This window comes from Bemisia tabaci, chromosome 3, assembly GCF_918797505.1.
Source record: "Bemisia tabaci chromosome 3, PGI_BMITA_v3".
In the NCBI taxonomy this organism is placed as follows: domain Eukaryota; kingdom Metazoa; phylum Arthropoda; class Insecta; order Hemiptera; family Aleyrodidae; genus Bemisia; species Bemisia tabaci.
In genome coordinates, this window is record NC_092795.1 from 48,497,328 (window position 1) to 48,524,287 (window position 26,960).

The following is a 26,960-nucleotide window of genomic DNA, read 5'->3' on the forward strand; positions in this document are numbered from 1 at the left end:
AAAGTATACTATCTGGATGACTATCACTGGAAGAAATTGCAACATTTTCTAACACAGATTGAGCATTATACTATAAATAATTTCCTCCAGTTTCATTACGAGTGCAGTCGGCTCCTTGGAATGGAAACATAGGCAATCAGCAATATGAACAACATAGTGTTGCAATTAACTTCCTATGACTTCATTAAAATTTTTCGAGAATTTGAGTTAAAATAAGCAGCTCAGCATGGTCTCAAAATTAAAGCTTATAATATTTACTTATAATGCCACAAGCTAGAAAAGAAAGTATCCAATCGAATTGCAAATTTTTAATCCAACTTTTCCATTTCAATCAAATGGCGGAGAAATCAATTTTATCAATTGGACTACATTTTGCAATTTGGAACTATAGATTCCAGCCCAGTTTAAAAACAACGTATGTGCCATTAGTTTCCCTATGCACATAAGTGGTTTTTCGGATGATCCAGCATTTATAGGTCCAAATTGCAAAATGCAGTCTAATTAGCAAAGAAAGCTAGTTTGATTTCAATCGAAAGAGCGAGTTCCAGGATTATTGTTCTGCCATCAAATGGACTGCATTTTGCAATTTGGAGCTATAAATTCTGGCTCATCTGAAAAAACACTGATGAGCATTGGGAAACTAATGGCACATACGTTGTTTTTAAACCGGGCCGGAATTTATAGTTCCTAATTGCAAAATGTAGTCCGAATCATCATACGCCTATAAACCTGCATTATCTATCTCGCCTTTAACCGCTCCATACGCATGCAATACATTGTGCTTCTGATATGATGGTTAAAGTCGAAAATTGCGTCTACAGCATTGCAATGTTTCGGAATCTCTTAATACATTCTATTTTGTAAAGAGAAAACCTGCTGGAATATCTTCTTGGCATTTTCTGTGAATATAATTAAATAAGTAAAGGAAATACCTAGACTTCTTCTTCTTTTTTTAAAAAAAAAAAAAAAAAAAAAAAAAAAAAAAAAAAACTGATTGGAAGTTGCTTTCAAAAAACTAAAATTTGAATGGAAATTTACAACGTCGCAATCGGAGATAAGCACTTTCTGACCGTAGCCATCAATAGCGGAGATAGCCTTTCAACATTGAATAGAGACATTATTAATTGATTAGAAGCTATTGTGGTATAAACCAATTATTATTCCAGCATCATCATCATCATAGTCCAAGTTGTTAAAAAAGCTAAAGAAATAAAGTGCAAAATCCCCTTTTCCCCTGTCTCTCTCGTCAGAATTTAGCAACAGTGGTTCGCATTGGTTTAAGTAAAAAATTGCCAGAGTAAAATTTATATGAGTAATTGAGATCTTAACGATAAAAAGTTCTTATTAGGTCTGCACTCAGCCCAGCTTTGGTCTAAAACATAAGAAAATGTTGCATCTTGTCTATACCTATCATTTTTCTCCCTACGATCTCTTTGATTTAAATCTTGTAAACAGTTTTAGCCCGTAAACAATTTCTCAATTCCGTGAGGATTTGTCTAGCAAACGCTTCATGCAGCTAGAAAGTATTAAATACGAAAATAGTGAGCGATCGCATGTGAAATCGTAAGAAGAGGACGATGAACACATCTTTCGCGAGTGCCAACATGGGTTTGGGTCAGCTAGGCATCTAAACCAACTCCGTGGTAATGCGTAGAGTATCTCGGGACGATGAAGGCGCTCTAAACTCCTGTTGATATAGTCGCCTCTCACAACGGAACCGTTATCATAATCATGGGACAGTCGTGCGTTGATTTTATATTTTACTATTGTTACCTTATGATTCCTCAAGACGATCATTAGATTTCAAACGCTACGTACGTCTAATGATGTACTGACACGATTATTTTGAGATTTAATCGAGGCAAGCTTTGGGAAATCAACTGAGAACTTTTAATCTTAAAAACTGAAAACGCTTAGCATTGAATTCGAGCGTTAATGTTGAAGAGATACTTAGGTTTTTGCGCGATGAATTGAAAAGTAAGCGTCTCATTGAATGACGTTTTAAAAGTTTTCGGGAAGTTAGCTTCGCAAAGATGAAATCTCAGGAAACCACAATTTCCTTCGGAGGCGTCCTCATGATTTCGAATCGATTATTAAAGGTAAAAACGTTACACCTCCAATGATTTAAGCGTTGCCAATTTCCTCTCGTGTTTTACTATAGTTACAGAAAACCAATTTCTTTTTATGTATCACCGGAATTTCCTCACTAAAGTGATCGTTTGGCTTATTTTTGGAAATTGTTTAAAATTATTACCTTTACTATTTCATCTTAAAGCCATTTGAGCGTGAATATTAATCTCAGCTTGCGATAACATGGCAACAAGTTTTTTTCTTTTTATGTAAACAGTACCCTCCTTCTGTGAAAGTTTTCTGAGATGTGAGTCAGTCGTCCTATATCTCATACTTTCAGTCTATTTTTAAATGATTTAAACTAATATAAGACAAACGGAGTTTATTTCAATTTTAATAAAATCATGCGGGGAATAAAGCCAAGGAAATAAATAAAACAAAATTAATAATTTATTAAGTAAAATTGGAAAAATGTGCACAAATGATATAAAATAATACATCAAAAAATCATAAGAAATTGTATGTAATGAACTGGCAGTGGAGTTTATCACTAAAGCTGAGTCACCTTGTACACGAGGTGAACTAAAATACCTGAATAATGGGTGAAATTTTAGTATGAATGCCGTTTATCGGTTGCAATAAGACTGTTCTTTACATTATATTTTTTAATCGTCTTGAATCCTCTCCCCCCTCCACATCTCAATTCGGCAACAGGGACAGGAGGTAATTAAACATTTTCAAATGGCAATACAGTCCTTGTAACGTAGAGGTCATAGTGTAACTTCATCGGACCAACATTTTAAATGATTGACTGCCGGGTGGGAGGGGGTTTCAACCAAAATGCACCTGAATAACATAAGCTGACCACAAGAGCTTTTCTTTCTAGGTAGAATTAAATAGTTAAATGATGTACCATGAATTCAATTACAATCGTTATTTCTACTAAAAACTTGTATAATCTTTGGTAAAATATAAAAAATTGTTCAAAACTTTGCAAAATAGATAAATTGTGAACTATTACCAATTTTAAAAAAAAAATAGATAGAAAACAAGCTATTGCACAGGTGGTCAAAACAAGTCGTTATCAGTCCCACACGCAGGAAGGAACTTAGTGAAATGAAATTATGCAAAACGAGAAATCAGGTACATAATACATATGAGGCTGTTTTGAACAATTAGCATATTTAATTAATTTTCAGTGGTAGGCACATATCGAAGGCAAATAGTTAACGTGAAATTTCAAGGTATGCGATGGGTATATCATGATCCAAATGAATCAATATTTTACTGAGGACAACATTATACATATGTAAAACCAAAATAAAATTCATTTAACGAGGTCGTTGGCCATGACACTGAGTGTTATTTAAAAATGAACCATTAAGCCTTGAAAAAGGTTTTCAATTGCAACAAAAAGTTTTGTACGTCTTCAATGACCAATTCAAATGAAGCAGAGATACTGGTCACACATTATTGCATACTGGTTCCTTCTGGAGAACCTCATACATTCCTTCCGTACATTTTTTGGTGCTGAATGAACTATTTTTGCTTAACCATAAATACTGAGGGAGCTGCTGCATATACATAGAAAGTGGACACAGTTTTTGGCACCACAAAAGTGATGCTACGTTATCCCTTCAAAAATCTATATCCCAGTTAGACAACTCGTCAGGAACTTCTTTGCAGTCTTGAGGATAGAAGTCAAAGTTTGAAGTGTCAGTTGGACTCCTTACCTGAAACCACCAGATAATAAAAATTGTAAATTTATCTTGAATAATTCCTCACTTTTTCTTCCCTATTTTGATAGTCAAGATTACATAATATGACACAAATAAGGTCGTCCATGGAAAAAAGGCGTGAGTGCCAAAATGTTGTCTTGAAAGAGTTTCTTTTAAGTTTTTGCCCTATTCTAGTTCTCTTAGCCTAATTCTACCCCTTACGATTTTGGCTCTATATATCCTAGCTTCATTAGAAGTCTTCGAGGCAAGCAATTCGGTAAAATTGACGAAACTCAGAAAAATTCAGTGGGTTGTATCAGCTTACCCCAGGAAAAAGACTTAGAAAAACATTTTCCGCAACTGAGAAAAAGAGAATTTTGGTTCAAAAGGTTAAACAATAGAAAAAAGTTTAAGAAAATCTCACCTCTTGAATGATTGGAGGTTGTAGAGTTTTGTTCTGCAACCCAAACCAGTCGAATCCTTGGAACCATCTGCATCGATAAAAAGAAATCAGAGCCAATGATTAGTGAGTGAATGTTTAAATTAATCTAAAATCGAAGCGGGCCCGTACATCTTCAGATGTGCGGGCTTTTTCAGTGCCAAATTTAGTGCCAAATAGCTCTATAATGACTCTCTCTCTTACACATTGAGTCAATAAGCGACGTCAGTTATCGTAGTCCCAGGTATACATTTACAATAAACCTACACAAAGATGTCATGCTAATCAGTATTAATGCTACTACACGTTATGGATCAGATTCTTGCATCATCCTGTACATTACGATAATTATTGCATTCTCAAAGCGCAAACCCTTAGCGCGACATGGTGGCGGATCTCGTCCCTGGATCACGGAGAATTGCCTTAAGTAGGTAAGTAGCATCTTTAAGTAAGGATAACTTTTTGGAGGTAACACACTACCTTTTATAAGTGCATATGATTTATTAGGGTTAATTTTTTTAATTTTTTTTTAAATTTTTTGAAACATGCTCCGCTTTGAATGATCTGCTAGAAGGGGAGCCATTCGACGCATGTGGTGCTTAAGGATACTATACAGCACTTACTTGTGTTTTTTGACATCCATCAAACCGTTCCTTTGACATCCAATTCTTTCAGCAGGACACTCGTGACACAAGCGCTTGATCAAAGTTTGAGCTGTTCTAGAGACATGACGTGGAAATGAAACGTAGTCCATTCCTTCAAGAATCAGATTATAAATTTTCATTGCATCGGGGCCTTTGAATGGAGGACTGAAACAAACGAAAAATAGGAGAATGTGTCTCTGAAATAAGGGCAAATGGATAAATTGTCATCAATTTTTATCATAAGAGAACGTTGCTATCCTCACAAAAGACGAGAAAATTAAAGTAAAAACTGACTAAAATGACAGCGAAAGTGAAATGATTTTACATTCAAGGCAGATTGCATGTAATCTGGGATGTATTATTAGCCGATCGACCTAATGCAAGAAAACATAAGGCAAAGTTTACACGCACGGAATAAAATGGGTTGCTGATTTGGCAATTCAATTGTTGATAAAAGTGACTGCAATGTTTCAAAAGTACATTTTACAAGAGTGGAAAGCTAATTTAACCACGGAGATGGTTAAAGTAGCATTTTTTGTTATAAAATCTACATTGAAACATTGCAGTAACTTTTTTCAACAATTGAATGGTTAAAATAGCAATTTAATTTTTTCCGTCCAAATACAGTATGCTGGAGTACTCAGTGATCAAAGATGTGAAAAAGTTGATTTGACATAATTGTGATTGATAAAACGAGAAAGAAATTAAATTTTAGTTTTCTTTAGAGTTTCTTTAATTCGTGACATCATGCAGAATCAATCCGTGAAATTTCTTGATTTTCAAGGCGCATAATAGTTACATGAACTTCCTACGCTAGCAATTTTCAAACTATTTTCTCCCCAATTTTTCGAAATTACCATGAAACCAGTTATTCTGCACACTAAACATTTGATTCGCTCTGAATATGTCATCGCGGAAGAGATAGAAGCAAGTATTTTTCAATGTTAAATAACACTTACCAGCCGCTAAGCAGTTCAAATATCAAAATTCCTAAAGACCAGTAATCAACCGCTCTGTCATGTCCTTTGTTCAGGATTACTTCAGGGGCAACGTACTCCGGGGTGCCACAAAAAGTCCAAGTTTTCATGTTATATGAGAGACGTTTAGAAAATCCAAAGTCAACCTAAAATAGAAATTTTAGCGTTTAATACTTACAAAACCGAAATTTTTGTCAGAAAAAAAAAAAAAAAAAAAAAAAAAACAACATTTGCTGCTAAAATAAATGGCCTCTGTACGTTGCACCATCAAATTTGAATAAGGCGCAATGGCGCGAGGCATGAACTCACAATGCTTTGCTATATGCTTTAAGTAAAAATTCGCTCGGATTTGGGAAAAAAGTAAAAATATGAGACACGAGTATGTACATCTCTCCTATCTTCCACTGCGTTGCTCACATAGCCCTTGAGGTACCACTATGAATAAGACAAACAGACACAAACGCGATATGAAAATAGAACAAGGGAAAGGACGCGCGTTAATAACGGCGCAGAGATACAACTATTCGTGCTTGATTGATGTCCATGTTGCGTCTGCACAATTGAAGGCGCTATCGCGCTAGGCGTGAACTTGTAATGCTCCGCTCTATGCTGCCGATAAGGCGTCTCCTAAGAGGGTCTCTCCTATCTTCGGCTGTTTTGATACTCGATCCTTTTTGTCAATTGTAAGTCTGATTCTTTTCGTACGATGTATTTGTAGACCAACTTCCAAAGCTCGCATGTACCGGCTTTATTAATTTACTTAGATCAATACTCTATTGATTTAATTGCTTCTTTTTTCATAGTTTTTAATATGCTTACCATTTTCACATAACCTTTGGCATCTAGCAGCAGATTTTCTGGTTTAAGATCCCTGTAAACTATTTGATGACTGTGGAGATAATGTAGCGCTTCGATAACACAGGCAGCGATGAAACTTGCAGCATTGTCATCAAAACAACCTCGGTCCCGTAGGATAGTCCACACCTCTCCCCCTAAACATGGCTCCATCAGCATGTAAACAAACTTTGAGTCGCGGAATGTCTTATATAATCTGAAATTTACAAGGAAACATTAGTTTTGAGACTGCAAATTATGCTGAGTGAAATATTAGTCATTGCAAACTAAAACTATGCATTAGTTTTTTTCATCATATTAAACCTAGACATACGATTGAGTCAAAATCATCAGTATTGACTCATACAGATGGGTTTAACAATTTGCCTCCTTTATTTGTGCAAATTTAAGTATTTTCATAATTGAAGACATGGTAAATATGATATATCATTTACCATGTCTTAAATTACTTGGCCAGCCAAATTTGGCATGAAATTGTATTTATAATTAAATGTGTGTTGAGTGAGCGTGACAGACTGACAGATTTTTTCGCATTTGGTCTCATTTTGAAGTTGATTGCAAGACGGGTGTGCATCAACTTTCGATTTTCCTCTTGCATCGTTTTTCTCGTTTTTCCCGTTTTTCATCAAACTATTTTCAAAAAGGAAGGATTATCTTCGTTAAATTTACAAGGAGGGATTAATTTCCCGACTTTCTTCCTGAAAATTATCGTGAGCCGATACAGGACGATCTGCCGAGTCAATATTTTCCTACAGAAGCACGCGAGAAAAGTTGCAGAAATAGTAGATCGATACATTTTTTTTAATTAATCCATGACAATCATTTCAACTCATTCAAATTACTTCTTCCTTTTAAGCTGCTCATGTTTTCAGCTTTATTTTAAAGCTAAATAAATACAGCTGATGGGTTTAGGGTATGAGTTTATATAAATGGACATAACATTATTAAGGAGCTGAACTTCGCAATGGCGAGCTGAAACGTTTTTTTAGTAATGATTTTAAAATATTTTCAAGCCAAAAATTGCCCAACTTTCCAAAAATCGTGTGCAGAAAAATGTGTTTCACTGTACAGAAAGCACGTGCAATTTTTTACGAGTAGCTCTATCAAAAGAGAGATGAGCATGATCGAAGCCACCCAAAATTTTCTAATAGACATGAAAATTCAAGGTTCAGTAGCAAAATTTCCTGATTTTTCTCTGATTTCGCACCGCTGTGTGAAGTAAGTTCACTTGTCACCCTACTATATTGTCACAATACTTGAAGCTTAGTCTTTTAATTAGAGCGTGCCGAACAAAAGGTAGAGAATTCACATTTAATAGACTTTTTTTTGGCAGTAATTCGTAATTCGACGTAAAAAAATATACTTCACTAAGGATTATTTTGGCACGCTGAAAACTGGTCTCTTCATTCTGATATCATAATACGGTTTTATGACTAGCATATATGATCCTGGCACAAACAATTACCTGCAGATGAAAGGATTTCTGCATGCCATCATGATGTGTTTTTCATTGTAAACATGCTCTTGTTGATGTGTGTCTACAATGTGCTGCTTTTTCAGGCATTTGAGTGCATACACTTTAGTTTTGTCTGACTTAGATTGGACTAGCTCAACCCGACCGAATCCTCCGATGCCCAAAGTAGATATCGGTGTCAAGTCTTCTATTTTTATGTTCCTAAACTCTGTTGGCAAGAAAATAGATGTCTTAACTAACATGAAAAACATTAAATGATTAATTGAGGATGATTAAAAATAGGCGAATGATGAGGTAATTTCCTATCTCACAGAGTAACCTATTTTATTCAATTATAAAACTATCCCTCGAAGCCAGAAAATGGGGTTGGGCAGATTAAGCAACGATAAAGGCTCTCTGAAATCAGATTCATAAGTTTTTTGAACGTATGAAGACTGCACGACAAATTTTTTGAATATGGTTCCGGTCAAAACTATATTGCAGCAGGATAAAGGAACTTTTCCCCTTTTTTTCTGGCAACTGTAAGACTGAGAAGCAAGGTTTGCAGAAGTTCAAGTTATTGATTCAAAATAACTGTAATTGTATGTTTGAAATTGAGCATATCCTACATTGCCACTCCTTTTCGAATTTCAGAGATTTCTTGAAAGAATAGAGTTGGCTCCTTATTTTTACGAGAGTAATGATCAAATTAGCCAGAAAAGTCGAAAATGCCATTGAGGGTGGTTCATGCACATCATCACACAAACTTAGGATTCAGTAATCTCCCTTGAAGTTTGAACCAATAAATGTGATAATCTGTTTAAATACTAACCTGGCTCAAGTTCCACACGGTCAAGAGTATCTTTGGCTTCTGTTCTTTTGGCAGGAATTTCGCCCTCATATCGTTTCTCCTTCAATTCACTAAGACCACCAATGAGTTGAATGAAGGGACTGAATAAACAGAAAACGTCATCGTTGTAAATAGAAACATATTCGTGACGTCAATTGCTAGAGGATGCTAAAGAGAGATATTAACCCTTAGGTAAAATGTGAGTAATTTTGTTTTTAATTCCCAGTCTCTTGATACCAAAATGATGTTCAGGCTCTTGAGATAATTATATTTAAGAAAAATATGAGTATTGGAACAAGAAGGGTTTCAGGACATTCTGTCAATGATTTTTTGTCATCGCACCTGATTTGTTCAGTAGTTTACGTCCTTGCGTAAACTAAGCAACAATGACTTGGTCCAAGTGTTATATTTTAGTATGTATGTAAAATTATATTGAAAATATCGAAATGAGAAAATTAAGGGAGAAAGTGGCGTCGTTAAGGTAACTCATTTTTGAAATGAATTCTTACTTTCTTCTTTTGATTTATCTTTTCAAATTATCATTGGTGATTATTTGGTTTTATTTCTATCCTTAAAATTTTTGATATAAGTATACCTTATATACCTTTTCCCCCTTGTTTTTAAATGAAAATATGACTTCATCTTTTTACATATTTGTTTTCCATCAATTCAAATGAGAATATTCCATGCAGGGTGTGCAAACATTTCGAAATAATGAGTTAAAAAACGCTGACTCCGCGAGTTTAAATATTAGAGCCAAACACTGCGGAGCGGCGTGCTGCCAGCGCAAAACGCGCACTGGCGCCCACAAACCTAACAGGGATACTTCACGCATTGCGTAATGCGTGAAGTATCCCTGATAGGTTTGTAGGCGCCTATGCGCGTGTTACGCTGGTTGCCCGCCACGTCGCGGAGTGCCACGGCGCCTCAAGCAACTATTTCACAATAGAGGTGTTGCAAAGTATCATACGAAATTGAAGGCGCTCCAACATATTAAGAGTGGCAGGCATCCTTTAAGAGCTCAGAGCTCTCCTCGCGAAATAAATCAAGGTACAACGGCGCAAAAAGAGAGAGGTAGTCCAAGAACTCATTAAGTCTTAGCATCGGTATTTTATAACGTTTACTATAAATTTTGAATTTCATTGGAGAAAAAAGTGACTCGATTTAGGCAGAAACATTCGTGACTATGCTGTCAAGAAGATTTTATTTTGAATCAAGAATAAAATCGCTGAATGAGAGCAGTTTTCTGCTTGATGTAAGTGACTTTTCTTTTTACGTAAGCATTTTCTCTTCTTGAAACGATCATTAGTTTTTGATTTAAAAGGAAATCCTCTCTGCGGTAAACTTGAGCATATATCTGTTTGAATCAAGTCACTTTTACCTCTAATGAAGTTCAAAAATCATGCTAAACGTTATCGAATACGGATACTAGGACTTAGTAAGATTTTTGACTACTGCTCTCTTTTTGTCGTCATTACTCGATTTAATTTGCGAGGGAACTTTGTGCTTTTGATGCCATTCAATCTTGTATGATACTGTACAACACCTCCTCGGCGAAATAGTGGCTTGAAGCGCTGCGGCACGTCGACACCGTCTCGAAGTCATCGTACACAGGAACAATCTAAGAGCCTGTTGCTGAAGCAAATCATAAAGTTTATTTGGTTCAGGTATGGCAAGATGGGATTTTCTGGAGAGAAAATTAAGTCATTACGTCCTATTGCACCAAAGAGGTGTAGAGAGTTTTAGTGAATTGTCCCTCATAGAATTGACGCTCCCCCATTTTTACTAAAAATCTCAATTGTATATTTTTCTCTGTTTGACCAAATAAAAAAAAAAAAAAAAAAAAAAAAAAAAAAAAAAAAAAAAAAAAAAAAAAAGAGCAAACCCTCAATCTTTCAAGACATTGTACATTTTCATCCAAAAACGTTGTGAGCAATTGTTGTTTGTATTTACATGTGGTCTAATGAACTTTGGGTCTCAATTGGTATGCGGACCAAAACTCCACTGCCGAAAGAACGCGTGGATATAAACTACTGGAACCAAGAGGTGCGCGGACAAAAAATCGTTGACGAAATGTCTACAACCACAAGAGGTGTCAAAGGAGACGAGCGGAGAAGGGTGGTTGGAACAAATATGGATTGTTTTCAAATACATTAATTTATTTTCCTCCGTACTTTCCTCTTGAATGAAAGCAAGGGTAAAAGCTCTGCTAAATAGATAATAGAAAAGTGCTCAGTGATCAGAGGAGTTTAATGATATGACTTTCTTCTTTTTTTTCAAAAAAATAATGGCTCCAGCACGATTCTTTTAACATTGACAACTTTTTATGTTAAAGCAATACCAACTTACCTAATAAATCAATAAAAGCAATACCTATGAATAGAAAAGGAAATGTTAAGTATGTAGTTACACACTACAGATGAAAAACATTACAACTTTTAGTATTTGGCCCCTACTTTTAAAATAAATCTCTGAGAAGTATGAAGGTAATTTAATTCTGAATGATATTTGAATTGTTCAGGATCAACGTGCCCCACTTCTTCATACAGGATACGGCAAGCATTAATGGGCTGAAATTTGTCATAAACCTATAATTGAGTTCAAAAACTTTTTAACATCTGAATTGAAAAATTAAGGCAAATCTTTGAAGCGTATCGGACTTGCTCAACCAATAATAATGAAATGTTTACATAAACTTACCATGGAGATAGTAAATATGGACTTCACTTACCAATTAGGAACCACAATTCCTGCTTATCCGTAAAACACTTATGTATATAGAGAAACTAATGGTACATACGTTGTTTCTAAACTGATCCAAAAAGTATAGTTCCGAATTGCAAAATGTACTCCATACATTCTTCAAGAGATTTTAAGTTGTCCCAAAGTATTCTCCCAAACATTAAAATTAGATCTCCTTTTTGGCTCAGTATTCTATAGAATGCCTCTTGAGCCTTGACATTTTCTTTAATGTCTGCAGTTCCTATCAATAAGAATCATAAATAGTATTAAAGAAAAATTTGAGAAAATTTACCCTCGGTCCAGAGACAAACATTCAACACCAGGTGCTGTGGCTATCACACTTGCTGAGCGGCACTCTTCTTTGAGAAGAGCTTGTTCACCAAAATAATCGCCCCTTTTCAGCGTCCGCACCTCCTCCTCTTTATTTGTTCCTACAATAACATAACATGACATTAATTGAGATCAAGAAGTTAAAAGTGTTTTGCTTGTGTGTAGATAATGAGTGTTTTAATTTGTTTTGCCTTATTTAAATAAATACCAATGAACGATTTGGTAAATATTTATGATAGGAAACTGGGAATAAGCAAATGATTCTTCGTGAGACATACCTGGTATTCTTTTTGTGACCCGTACACTTCCGTTACTAATAATATAAAAAGTATCACCGTGAGCGCCTTCTCGAATGATGTAATGTTCAGCGGGGAAAAATTCCTGTAAATTGTAATAAGAGGCTATTGAATACTGTTGAAGAAAAGTAGCGATAAAACATTTGGACAGTGAAAAGTGAAAATTCTCAACTAAGGACAAAACTCATTCTTGATAGGAAATTGAACAATGCAAAAGGATGTATAGTAAGGATTTCTTGCGTTAGTAAAAATTGACTAATATTCTGAAAGTGCTTAAGACTGAGACCTCTTCTGCTGGCAGTTTTATGGGCGTCTAAAAAGCAGTAGAAATTCTGGAAAAATTACGGAGAATTTGTTCACTTCACTTTTATAGACATAACAAGATAGGGTAAATTACGGTTCAATTGTAGTGTTACTCTGTAAAAATAGCTAAGACGAATACGAAAAAAACTGTTTAAGAGCCATCCATCTATTAGTGTTCCAACTTCAGTGAGTGCGGGAGTGCCATAGAGAGGGATTTCTAAAAATCAGACCTTGACGTCAATAAAAAAGAGACCTGTAGAAAATTGATGCAGCCTCGATTTCTGATGCATTTTTGCACCCATCAAAATTTCTTTTTGTATTATCAAAAATCTTTTAAAGGAATATCTTCAAAAATTTTAGGGTGAATTTAGAACACTGCTATTAGTGTCGATATGAGGATAACTGATAAAAAACCGTCTGAGGTAATTGATGTAAACTTACAACTTGCAAAACATCTGCAATTTTAGCCAAAATATTAGGTGACAAAGATTGGAGTAAAGGTACACTTTTTAGGAACTGAAGGCTGTCTTCTAATCTCTGTAGTCCAGTCCTCATCATTATTTGTTGGAAAACTCGCCGATCGAGTACCCATACTTTGGCATCGTCGATTACTGAAAAAATACAGGCACATTCATTAACACATATATTTGCGTAAACGAGCATCAAAACTCAAAAGATTTTTTTATGAAAGAAGACGGTTTAATCCTATCTCGGAGGATATGTGTTTATGAACATGGAATGAAAAAAAGTGAAGGACCGAAAAGTACATTGCATATATTTGTAAGAATCATTTTTTTAGATCTGCATATTCCTATCTGTTTTAATAATTTTTCAATTTTGGACCATGGAGGCACTATTTGTAGCAGCTCTCCGAAAGTAGAACTACATATAAGGTGTCTACAGTTGTTTTAAGTACTTACTTAAAAAGCCATTACCTCCTTGGAGAACTTATAAGACAAAGCAATGAACACTTCGCTTCTTCATTTTAGAACTTTTAAAAGTTCAAGACATTGAAAGTATTGACTAGAAATAAATCAATTAATATCTTTTTTTCATACAATTTTAGTAATAGCTAACAAGCAGCTATTTTCACCTTCCCCAAGACTCACGGTAAGAGAGTCAAAATTATGCAGATGATTCGGATGAAACGGAAGGTATCTTACTGAAAATGCTCAGTAAACAGATCGATGAGCAATAATTTCCTAACTGATTTTACTTCCCTTTTCAAAAGTCAAGGTTAATCATGCCAATATTCTGCAGGATCTTCTGGCAGTTAAATGCTTGTTCCATCGCATAGCTCCTGTAAAAGTTCATTAATTGCAATTCACGGTAGTTGATACTCAAAATTACCTTTGATTGAAGCCGTTCGGGTGCAGTTGTACAAAATTGCCAACTCTCCAAAGGCAATGCCATGACCCATTCGCCCCAAAATCTTATTGTCCTTGATTATTTCAAACTCGCCTTCAGCAGACACGAACAGATGTGCTCCTGTAATAAATGAACCAGGTCATTGTTACATGTCTGCATGGTAAAGAAGACAGGTCTTAAAATCTAACCGTGCCTAGTTCGGTGAAGATGGTTGTTCTAATGTTCCACAAGCAGAGTTTAGGAGCTAACCATAGTATTATAAATGAGCATTTAAGAGTATTCGAATAAACATTGGTATGGCTCACTGCTTAAATTACTATTCTGCAAAATCATTCCCATTTTTTTTTAAAAAAAAGATGAGAAAGAAAAACATAAACGCTTCAGATAATATAAAATTTTTAAATCTTCAAATTGCAACGATTAAGATAAGACAAACATCTAGTTTTCAAGATTAATCTCGTTAAAATATGAATCAAGCTGATCACCATAAACTTTTATGAAGCTCCTTTGCTTTTTAAGGTCCAGTATTCTCACCCTCCACCCTCCTTCATATAAGGAATTGGCAAGGGACTGAACGATTTTTCGTTAGGTATAGGTAAATTTTAATTATAACGAGCAGGGCTCAACAAACATAATACGTTCCAGGAATCTAACAATATTTCTATGATAACGGGTTTCGTCATACAGATGGAGAGAGATTACTGTAGTGCTACAGTATCGAATCATTTTCCTTCGAATTGAATAAAACATAAAATTTTACCTGTGTCTCCTTGACGAATGACAAAATTTCCTCTTTTGTACTTTTGGGGGTACATTGAATCAACTATTTCCCTTATTTGTCCGGGATCTAAATTTTTTAGAAAGTCGTTGCCCATTATTGCTTGCTTTATCAGCTGTTTTGACCTGTAGTCACACAAAAAAATAATTTTATTGGATATTTTTGCGTAAAATTTGATAATGATTGGTAGGTGTATGAGCAATGTGAAAATAACAGCAAAATTGAGAACTGACGGAGAAGAAAAGAGGAGCTTCCAAATTTCACTAAATGTTCATTGAGTGAGGGTGCATTCTATATTTAGTTACCTACAATTCAAGGTACATCCAAGTATATTATTCCTTACCCTAAAGCTTTCAAGGAAAATCTTAGGTGTCATTTTTAGTGGTGTTTCGATCTGACCAGAAGATTCAATAAAAATTCAATATTTTTGATAAATTTAACAAACCAATTTTTCCGGAGAGGAGAAAAATTAAGACTTTTTAGAGTAATCTCCGCTAAATTGTTGAAATCAGTTGAAGAGGCGTCGTTGGACAGAGGTAAACTTGAAGCATAAGGTCTTGTCCATGCGAGCGCGGTTTCAGGAACTTCGGGTAAAATTGTTCGAGGAACTTGTTAAAAATCAACTATAACTTATTCCTGAAACCCACTGTTCGCCGAACTAATTCGTCCAAACTGCGCTAGTGTGGACAAGGCCTAAAACACAACGCCCTATTCTCTACGACTTTAGGACTTACGAAGATGAGATCTTCTATTTCATAAAAACTAAGCTGATCATGTTTAGTAGTAAAATAAAAAAGGATGCACTACCTAAAATCTTTTTCATATCTACGGATGTGAATGGAATTGGATGTCTTGCCAGTCTGACAACTTTCTCCCGACACTCCTTGACGCCCTGATTTTCCCTGATTGTTTGGTTGATCATAATCGATCGGAGGTAGAACATTGTCTTGGTTGAAACTTGTTGCTTGCTGCAGTACACTCTGTTGACAAAAAATAAAATTATTATTATAGGATTACTAACTGAAAAAAATTGAGTGAGTTCTTAGAATAATAAAATGATAGAGTATAGTGTCGGGCCCTCATTGCTTTGCGGGGAAACAAGCATTACAAATTCCAAAAAAATGTCGTTAGATAAAAAAAATTGAACTCTAATGAATATCAGCGAAAGCCTGAAGAAGGGGGGAGGGTCACCTGCCTGAGCACTTACCCTTCCGAGTCTTGTTCTATGGCTCAAAATTGTTGTATCTAATTGATTTTTTGGAATTTCTTGCCCTCGATGCCCCCATAGAATACTGTCGTGCTAAGGAAAAACGCTGTATGAACCTTCTGGCGTTGCCGAATATATTTTGATAAAACACGAATTTCCTGGTAAACATATTAATGTTGTTCTTCCAATTTTTCATATAATTTTGTTCGCAATTTCACCTAAAGTTCCTGAAAATTTCAAGGAAAAATATGCATAACTTGCCTAAAAAATAAACAATTTATCGAAGGAAATTTGGCAACTCTCGAATGTTCATACGGCGTTCTTCCTTAGCACGGCAGAATAGTGCAGACTAATCACTATTCTACCATTCTGTTACTTACGATTCGGGCTACATGTTTTGCGTTTTTATTTTTTTCTTGAGCGCTTAACTGGGAACCATAAAACACCTCAGATATTCGCTCTAGGTGTGCGTGGAAATGTAACATCTTACACAAGCATGACAAATCGTACCCAATGCTGATGTTAAATCATTGCCATTCAAATGTTGAATGCGTCTTAAGGGGTTACGTATACGAGTATTCTAAGAACAGATCCTATGGCTCCGATTTCCAATAGAAAATTCTTCCAGGAATTAGGGATAATGAAACTCTGTTAACGGGGATTCGAGTTGAATGTAGGTAATACGAAAAAAAAGTAAACATCGTTGACATCGAAATCATGTTGAATTCTGAGAACCGTTTACGTGTGATTTGACCTCATCAAATATAAGTTAAACCTACTTTCGTGCTGAAATTACATCAAATCGCCATTAGTAAAAGCTACTATTTCTGCTTGTAGGTTGTTGTTAAACTGTCTGCGTCGTATTTATTGGAGATAGTATGCCTTCATCAGTGTCACGGGGCATTAGAAGCAAATCTACAGCGAAAGCCTGAACGTCCGGTCTTCACAAATTTAACGGCCACTTAGGTTAAAATTAAAATTGGAACAAATATCCATAATTAATGTTTAATTGACTCTCGAAAGAGTTCCGAGTTGATTTCTGTCGTAAATCTAATTAACAAGACCCTATTTATATTTAAAACTCCATTGGAAGGCCAAATATCAACACACTTAGCCCATTTGAATATATCTCGTCATTGGATCGGCGGTTTTCATTACATTGACAATTTTGAGCGGAATTTTTCTTTTAAAACAGAAATAACTAGGAGAAGTTCGGGATAAAAATGAAGATACTCTCATTAATGGGTTTGCTCAACATGAGGAGCTACGTGTGTAAGTGAATGGGTAAGTTGTTGCAGTCGGTGATTTCAGTAGGTAAGTGTGACCGATAGCAAGGTGCGTTGGTGTAAAAATTAAAAGGAAATTCACAAACTTACGCAAGTATACGCTTATCACACATTTGTATTATGTGTTCTCTTTGAAGCTCATGCACAACGTAAATCTTTTAATTTTTTCATTCCACAACGCAAAATGTGGTTAAATTTTCGGGAAATAAGTAAATTTGAATTTTATTTTTTTAACCATCATCCACCTGAATTTTTACTTCAACTTGCCGAATAAGCAATAACGTACAACGTATAACGTATTCAGAAATTCTGGTTTTGAGACCAAGAATCCCTAGAGCACACGTGCAGAATAGCAACATCCGTAAAACTGAATAGCAACAACGAGAATAATGCAAACTGCATTTCATGCTACTGAATTCCCTGCCGTGTCTTATTTTTTTTATCAGAAAATTTATATAATATTGCCTTGCAACTTCCGGAGAATCTTCCTTGGTGTAGAATTAATGAACACACACGTTCACTCAGTTTTTTGTTCAAAAAATAAAACACAAGAAGAAATTGGACTACATTTTCCAATTATAAACTACAATGTCTGCCTCAGTTTAGAAAAAAACTTAAGTACCATTCGCTTCCCTATGCATATATGAGTTTTTTACGGATGAGCCAGAAATCTCATTTCTTAGTTGTAGAATGGAGTCCGATTAGACATCAACCAGCGCAACCACGTATCTCTGTTTGCGACGTTTTGCAAACTTCCTGTCATTCTTCATTTTTTCTTGGGCAAATTGGTCAACCCGACTTCTTGAAAATTGCCTTGATTTTTCTTTTTTGCCGACAGAATATTCTGTATACATTTCAAGCAATAAAATGGAGATGTTGCATGTGTGAGGAATTTGCGATTTGACTGTTGATTCTTATGCAAAAGTTCGCGAGAAACAGGATGGTGCCACTGTTTTCTCTGAAATCAACTCCCGAACTCAAAAAAAGCTCTCAAGTTGAGGCCAAAATGGAGGGGATATCCCACGCTACCTTGAGAGTCCACCTCTACATCAAGACAAACTCTCCATGCAAAGATAGGGAGCAAATACATTAGCAATGATGCCGTGTTTTCAGTTCTGGAGTCCCCAAATATAGTGGAAGCCCTGTCAATGTATTTGCCTCCTATCTATGCATGGAGAGTTTGTCTTGATGTAGAAGTGGACTCTCAGGATAGCGTGGGATATCCCCTCCATTTTGGCCTCAACTTGAGAGCTTTTTTTGAGCTTGGGAGTTGATTTCAGAGAAAATCAGTGGCACCATTCTCGCGAACTTTTACATAAGAATCAATAGTCAAATCGCAAATTCCTCACACATGCAACATCTCCATTGCCTTCTTCCTTCTTTGAAAAAATATAACAGAAGCCGCGATTTTGAAACACCTTGATGGAGATACGTGGTTTTGCACTTTAGCCATGGATATACAGTCGGGCTGATTCTGGTCGAATTAGTCCAACTATTATTCAATATTTGAATGGTCTATGAAAACTGACGAGGACCTTCCACTTTTTGTTGATCGAGAAACCGTATTACATCATGTTCTAAGTGAAGGAAGGAGGAAGGAACTAGACCGGCGCGTGTCCGAGTCCGAGTGATTAAACCATTACACTCTTTTTGCTGCATTGCCAATTTGTGTGTAATTATTAACAATTTCACAGCTATTAAATAGTTACGCTTCACGCGGTTTAAGTCAGTTTTTTTCTGGGGATCCGACAATACTGTTCGTTGAACACGGATCGAATTGTCTGGGCTCGGAAATTAGGCTATATGTTCCCTCTTCTTTTCCCCGCCATCCAACGACTCTCCCACATTTCCAAGGTTAAAACACGGTGTCATCCGCAGTCCCGTCCAAGGCCTCCGAGTTCGGAACTAATAATATTTCCTCGCTTACGACGGCGGGTTTTCCTTAAGGTGGGAAAAGTCATATCGTCACCTTCCGGCTAAAGTATCACAAGTGCCAAGCGACGTTTCAAAATTTCAGTGAGAAAATGTCGGCTGAATCTGTTTGAAAATTTCACGGAATTTTATCGGCAGCACGAAGAAAATTCAGGAAAATTTTCGGACAGCCTCGTTGAACAATTCTCTGTAGAAAAATATAACGGCGGCGGAAATTTTGAAACGTCGCATGGCGCCTATGATACTTTGGCCTGAGGGTGACGATATCACAGTTTGATTTTTAAATATCAGAACTCAGGGCGTCTCTGAAACTTCGACTGTGCCCCAGTGTAAATTTAAGGGAGCCGGGAAATTTTGACGTGCGCATCGTCAGAGATTTGTGACTACACATACCCATTGTCATTCGTCAGAGATTTTTTGGTGAAGCAAGGGAAACACCACGGAATTCAGACCGTTAGGAAGTTTTTAGAGAAATTAAGGGAAATTTATTGTGGCATTTTGATGCTCGCCGTGGAAAAGTGCGAAGATTTCTGTGATTACAAAGAAATGGTTTTAGAACTATGAAAGCACGTCTTACGATGCAGTTTAAATAAAATTCTCAACGCTACAAGTAAATGATAAAAATACAACTTCAATCATTTTAACTTATCCACTACTCGCAACGTCTGCCAAGTTTTGGATCTGACAGCTGTTTAGAAGAGCTGAATGCTTTGAGCAATAAAAGGCTAGGCCCATCAGAGATGGAGTTCCCAGGGTCCATACTGACCCCAGGTATTCTACAGGCCATAGCTACCATATTAACAAGATGGTAGAATAGTACTTTCCACAATAGTCTCCGGGGAATTCAAGGCTAAAAGATTCAAAAAATGACTCGTGTAATCCACTGATAAGGTCTAAGAAGACGCGAATCTGTATAGGTCCCTCGGCATGACCCCTAATGATTCTGCCCAAGCTGCGGGATGATTGTTGACATTTATAGACGAAGCGATAGACAAAGAAGACACAAGGAGTATGGAGCGGTCCTTTTGGTTGAGATCTGTGGTTTTCATAGGCTGAGGGAGAAAATGATGGAATAAGTAATGGGTCTCTCGGAGGTTGCCGATAGTTAGTCTATTACCTACTTCCTTTGTCCATTTCAACCACCTGCTTCTACCAATAGAATGCCTTCAAATCCCTTTTGTCTTCTTGGTCTATAGCTTTGTCTATGAATTTCAACAGTCAGTCCGCTGAACAGTGATCACAATCCCGCTCATGCAGTCTTGCACGAAAATTATTGGACTTTTCTTAATCTAATGAAATTTTTGGCCAAATCTAATGACATTTTTATCCTCCATTGTGTGGACCCAGTTCTAGACTACTACAGTTCGGGCCACATTTTCAATGTTAAGTTCTCGGTTACTTAGGTTACATGCACGTATTTACGAGAAAATGTTTACCTTGAGTTTGTGTATTTCATGCCTGAGGCGAATGATCTCGTATTCCCGCTTGGTAACTTCCTTCCTGAGGATCATGACCTCCTCGTCGTTCTTGAGATTCAAGTCCCTGAGTCGTTTCTCCTGGGCGAGGATGACGCTGCGCAAGTAGTCGTCGTTGGGGCCCCCGCCATCGCCCATGCGGGGTTCCTCGAGCTCGTACTTCCCGGCATCGTTACCCATCCCTGCGTCCCGTGGGCCTGCGCAGCCGCGATGGGGCCCCGCCGGCCCCTGCATGCGCGGGCACTGAGACCGCGGCTCGTGGGCCCCGGCAGCGCACTCTCGCGGACGCTGACACTCGCGTGGCCCGTCGTGGGCTTCGCAGCGGGGTCTGGGCTCGTGGGCGCCGGCAGCGCAGTCCCGCGGGCGGCCCTCGAAGTTGTTGCGGTGGTTGCAGAAGCACTTGACTAGCTGTTTCGTCTTGATCTCGTTCTCGCAGCTGGAGAAGAGGCTCCCGCACGCGTGTTTCCCGGTGACTGGATCGTGGTGGTGCTGGTTGTGGGCATGGGGGCTGTGGGCCCGCGGGGCCGGGGTGGGGGGCGGGGGGGCCGGTCTCCCCGAGCTGGTCGGGCCTGATCGGAGCGGCGAGTGGGAGTGCGCTAGCGGCGGGCCCGGGCGCTCCAGTTTGTTATCGCTGTTTGTGACCCGGTTTTCCTTATCGTCGCTGGCCTTACACGCTCCCGAATCGCACTTTCCCACTAATTTCTCGCTCGGAGCCGGCGCCTGGTTCTTTCCCGCTCGGTCCTCGGTTTTCCCACCGTTTTGTTCCTTCCTCGAGCATTGGTTCGCGCCCGTATGTTCCTCCGTTCGCTTGCAGCTCCGCTCGGCCGGCGGTGATGTTTTCACGATGATCGGTGTTGTCTTGTCAGGCCTCTTTTGAGCCTCATTTTTGTGGGAATTTTGTTCTTTCGCCGGAGTATTCTCTTTGGATCCGCTTGTTGACTCTACTTTGTTCGCTTTCTCAGGTTGATCTCTTTTCTCGGAGCAAGCTGCTGAATCTGATGATTTGACTTTTACTTCCGGCGGACATTGCTTTTCGCATTTTTGGGTTTTGTTCGAGGCGTTTTTAATGTCAGCCTCTTTTCCTGAGGGGTTTCCATTTTTGCCGGCTTGGGCTTTTTCTAGAGGCTCCTCCATTTTACCCAAAAATTTATTCTCAGCTCAAAAGTTGAAAGGTCATGATTCTGTTGTATGCCTGGTGTGTAGTTCATCTGCTGACTGCTTCGGCAAGAAAATGATGTAGTGTAAAAAAGATATTGTCTTCAATCTCAAATAGCACTTTTGGAAGAATGGTCCGAGCGACAGATGTTCATCCGGTAGTATTATCACCTGAAACACAATGAACACAAATCATTATTACAAATCATATTTTCTGCCGGGAGAACTATTAACATATGTAAGTATGCATGGTAGCAGAAACGAAGTTTCTCTTAAAAAATGCTTACACATAAAGTAACGGAAAGTATACAAGCATCTAAAAATTGATGAGAAATGAAAAGTACCGAGTGAGCTGACCATGTATTCATCTTGCTTTTTTAGATCGGACAAACATTCAAGGTGGTGGAGCAATATTACCGAATATTGCAACATGTGTGTTTTGGAATGACGAATGTGACGACTATTTACTCAAAATTTTCTACAACTCTGACTCGCTTGTCCAGAGCAAGTCATTGCAGCATTACTGGGTACAGGAAGACAGTTTTCGAAATTTCTCAGAGGAAAAAAGGGAAAGGGCCGATTGACAGTTCAATATCACTAAGAATCCTTCATTAAAAATTAACGTCAAACATGGTAATCAAATGGACAATTTTAGAAATATCGTTATAAGTGAGAAATGAATCTTCTCTTTGTCTTTCATTCAAACACCCCTCTCGCAAAAAAATTCACTCATTTCGGCGTGTTTTAAGGGCAAACGCTCCTCTCAGTGCTCTGTTGTCTTTTTTCATAAGTTTACAGGTGGTATGTATTTCAGTAGGAGGGACAATATGCCGTCCAAGAAACGCCCAAATCAATTAAAAATAGATTTTGTTTTATTCTATGTTCTGGTGAATTTCTTTTATCTTGCTACTATTTGAAATGCGGCAATAGGTACAGAGCTCGGAAGGATCCAGGGATCCAATGAAGTAGAATGAAGCGATCCGTGGGAAATATAATAAACAAATTGCCTCCTAATGGCCTCCTTTTAAAAAAATTTACGCACTAGATCAAGGTCCTAGACATCGGTCCTGGGAATCGACATGACATGTTTAGAAATCCAATCATAGTTTTGAGTGTTAATCCACCGTACTCACATGGCAATCAGAGGGTTGAACAATTACGTAAATATAAACAAATAAATAAACATTTTTGCCTCCTTTTAAAAAAATCAACGCACGAGATCAAGGTCCGAGACATTGGTCCTAGAAATTGACAAGACAAGTTTAGTCCCCCCAATCATAGTTTTGAGTGTTAATCTAGCATATACTCACATGACAATCAGAGGGTTGAACAATTACATAAATATAAACAAATAAATAAACTGTTTTCGCCTCCTTTTAAACAAACAACGCACTAGATCAAGGTCCGAGACATCGGTCCTAGAAATTGACAAGACAAGTTTAGTCCCCCAATCATAGTTTTGAGTGTTAACCCAGCGTGCTCACATGGCAATCAGAGGGTTGAACAATTACGTAAATATAAACAAATAAATAAACTTTTTCGCCTCCTTTTTAAAAAATCAACGCACTTAGATCAAGGTCCGAGACATTGATCCTAGAAAATGACAAGACAAGTTTAGTCCCCAATCATAGTTTTGAGTGTTAACCTATCGTACTCACATGACAATCAGAGGGTTGAACAATTACATAAATATAAACAAATGAATAAACTTTTCATTCGACTTGTTGAATATTTTTCACTTTCGGTTAAGAGACTCGACACTTCCAAGAACTTGAAAACTGCGACACACGGATGGCACAGCCAGGACCTAATCCGTACTTCGACGCTCACAGATGCCGACAGATGCCTCGGTACCCGGCAATAAAGCGATAAGCGCGCGAAGTCAAACACGAAAATCCGCGACTTTCGTCAGGTCACAAGGCGCGGAGCCGAAAGTGCAAACTTGGGCGCGAGAAAAATAAAACACTGATAAGAGGGAAATGTGTGACAAAGTAAAGACTGGCGCGAGGGAATTGGGTCAAACGCAGCCGCCGCCGCCCGGGCTTAGTGATAAGTCGAGCGAAAAAGATGGCCCGAGACACCCGAATCTCGTAAACATTCGGGCGGAAATGGAGATGAGCGGTACACGCGAAATGACGAGAAAAATTACCAGAAATCGAAAGTGCTTTCAGATGTTCCGGGAGCTCGGGGGAACCTATCAGGAGGGGGAGAGTGCCGTGGATTTGGGACGGGCCGCAGCTCCAAGGATGCGCACAGTGGGGTTAGATTCGGCAAGAAGCGCCCAACCCATGATTTTCACTCTGAACTTACGGTATGGATGGTTCTCCAAGACATTATACGAATATTTGTGGTGTAATTTTGTTTGAGATTCCTCGCGGTAAGGGAGGTGGGAGCATACGTATGGCAACGCCTAACCGTTCAATGTTAAGGTGATTCGATGGACGCCATATTTGTGTCAGAACGACATGCGATACATCGCATCGATTGGTCCCATTTTTTCAGCTAATCGTCATTTTTCTCATATTTTAAGATCACAATTCTGTTGCCAGGAGGCTAAAGAATTCACATATTCAATTTGACATCCAAATTCAACGCATTAAAGGCGTGGTTTTTTCCGAGGAAAAATATCGCATTCGAAGGCAGTTTCGATATCAGTGTCGAATGCGATATTTTTCCTCTAAAAAGACCACTCCCTTAGTACGTTGAATTTGTTTGTGAAAATTGGTAAGTGAATACTTTAGTCTCCGGGCAACAAAACTGCGATCTCAAAATTCGAGAAAAATGACGAGTAGCTGAAAAAATGGAACCAATCGATGCGATATATTACATGGCGTTCTGACACAAAATATGGCGTCCATCGAATCACCTTAATATCTATACCTATACTAATACAATTTTATAAAAAAACAGACATCAGAGTGGTATGACGCCTAGCCTGGTTTAAACATGGAATGGTCATCTTGTCCAATGATAAAGTATATGCTTGAGGATAAAATTTCTGTCAGAAGAACAATTGGACGTGTTTATGTTACAAGGGACCTATGTCTCAAGCAAACCCTATGCACATAGTTCCTTTTGGCATAAATACGTCCAATTATGCGGATCCAACGGCAATCGTGTCTAAAAAGTTGTTTTTCGCAATCTAAGGAGCTAGTTAGAATCCCTCCTTTCTGAACCGTATGCCTAGAATCAATATTTTCCTGTATCGCTTCATACTCGCACTGTTTCTACCGTGATATCCGAAAAACTAGCCAATGCGTTCTACTGTGCGGTAGATGGAGAGTTAATTTGGCGGCACAACATAACTGTGGTCGAGTAAGTTACGGGCGATGCCACACACGTCACGTAGGTGCATTTTCCGCGAGAATACGCAGAATTCTTAATCAATGAAGACTTTATGGCAATGTTGATTATAATCGTTTTTCTGCATCCTCATCGCCCCGTTTTGTAACATGAAAGTCCATAAAAAATAAAGGCATTAAGGGACGGGGAATTAATGGAGGCAGATGGTACACTGCTGACGTCAGATAGTTCCGCCTGCTTTTTTCCACCACGTGACTAGAACTATTTTAATCTTGGCGCGGCGACGAGGGGGTCCCCCGAGACGCGTCGTGTATTGTCTTGCCAAATTGTCTGACCATTTTATACCATGACATGATCAAAGCATAGTCAGAACCATATGATACGAGATTTGGCAATGCTTCACGCCCCCGACATCTGTTATGACCACCTTCTCTCTTGTTATGTGTCAAACACTCTCTGATCCACGCTGTGTCTTCCGATCGGATTTCCCTCGTTTTTTTGTAGGTGTATTTTTAATACACTAGAATAATCAAATCACGCAGCAGCGTGAGCGGTTTCACTAACGACTAGTGGCGCTTTTTCACGGTGGGTCCACTGTTTATCCTCCATTTAAATCCATTGAAAATATCGATTTCAGGTGAGGCAAACTGCCACGCCAAAATCGATTGTTTTACACACATTCAAATGGAGGGAACACAGTGTTTCCAACTTTCGAGAATCGCTACTACTACGGGCCTCTGAAAATACGCCGCGACTCTAGTCCCGATTATTCAATTTGTATCTGACATACTAAAATTTTCGGTAAAAAATAAAAAAGGTAAAAAAAATTTAAAAAATCGGTAAATAAAATTTACTAAAGTTTTCGGTCATATGTAGAAACACCAGTTTTGGTATAAGGCTGACAAAAGCTGTGTTTCCCTTAACACTCAGCCCTAAGCTGGGTTCCACGCCAACCGGTTGTGTGGGACCAGTACATATGAGAGTCTGCAAACATACCTATGCAAATAATCAGACGTCAAAGTGAAAAAAAAGGAGAAAAAAATCGAGTGACAAGACACCCGAAAAAGAACATTTTGTTTGAGTTCACGCCACGCGCCATCGCGCCTTCAATTTTGCAGATGCAGCACGGACATCCATCAAGTACGAATAGTTGTATCTCTGCGCCGTCATCAACGCTCGTCTTCTCTTTTGCTACGTCACCTGTTTGTATTAGAGATAATTGGGCGATCGCATGACAGATATTCCTCTTAGATAAAGCTCTCATCTCTAGGAGATGCTTATTGAGTGTCTTATATTTTTTTAGCTTTCATGAGCATGATCATGGACTGACCGTTAGAGAATAGACTGGTACTTTTTTTTTCCCCTTCATTTTATGCGTACCTCGCATCGTGAAGGCTGGGCAAACAAAGTTTACACCTTAGTCATGGGAGGAAGGAGGAAAAGGAGAAGGAAAGGAAGAAGAGAAATAAGAATAAGTAGAAGAAGGAAAAGAAGGAAAAGAAGGAAAAGAAGGAAAAGAAGGAAAAGAAGGAAAAGAAGGAAGGAGGAAATAAGGAAAAGAAGGGAAGGAAGGAAGGTAAGGATGGGAAGGAAGGAAAGAAGGGAAGGAAGGAAAAAGAGAAGGAAGGAAGAAAAAGGAAGGGAAAGAAAAGAAGGGAAGAAGGAAAGAAAGGAAGAAGAAAAAGAAGAAGAAAAGAAGGAAAAGAAGGAAAAGAAGGAAAAGAAGGGGAAAAAGGAAAGAAGGGAGAGAAGGAAAAAAAGAAATGGAGGAAAAGAAGG

At 37.9% G+C, this 26,960-nt stretch overlaps 1 protein-coding gene across 5 annotated transcripts in view; it reads right to left on the reverse strand.

Annotated features, from left to right (window-relative positions):
* Positions 1-982: 982 nt before the first annotated feature.
* Positions 983-26,960, reverse strand: part of LOC109030563 (cGMP-dependent protein kinase, isozyme 1) — a 113,471-nt gene continuing 87,493 nt past the window's right edge. For 3 of the 5 annotated variants that reach the window (XM_019041586.2, XM_072298483.1, XM_019041587.2), the window contains 14 exons: positions 20,685-22,049; positions 15,631-15,803; positions 14,806-14,948; positions 14,028-14,165; positions 13,119-13,288; positions 12,357-12,459; positions 12,041-12,179; positions 8,989-9,107; positions 8,169-8,385; positions 6,668-6,899; positions 5,831-5,994; positions 4,851-5,036; positions 4,213-4,279; positions 983-3,803 (listed from right to left, as the gene is read on the reverse strand). In XM_019041586.2, the coding sequence (XP_018897131.2) occupies positions 3,708-3,803; positions 4,213-4,279; positions 4,851-5,036; positions 5,831-5,994; positions 6,668-6,899; positions 8,169-8,385; positions 8,989-9,107; positions 12,041-12,179; positions 12,357-12,459; positions 13,119-13,288; positions 14,028-14,165; positions 14,806-14,948; positions 15,631-15,803; positions 20,685-21,857 (3,120 nt within the window). In that variant the 5' untranslated portion in view covers positions 21,858-22,049 and the 3' untranslated portion in view covers positions 983-3,707. Of the gene's footprint in view, positions 3,804-4,212; positions 4,280-4,850; positions 5,037-5,830; positions 5,995-6,667; positions 6,900-8,168; positions 8,386-8,988; positions 9,108-12,040; positions 12,180-12,356; positions 12,460-13,118; positions 13,289-14,027; positions 14,166-14,805; positions 14,949-15,630; positions 15,804-20,684; positions 22,050-23,188; positions 23,296-23,536; positions 23,993-26,960 lie in introns of those variants that run through there. The other 2 variants (XM_019041588.2, XM_072298484.1) reach the window with 2 other exon arrangements.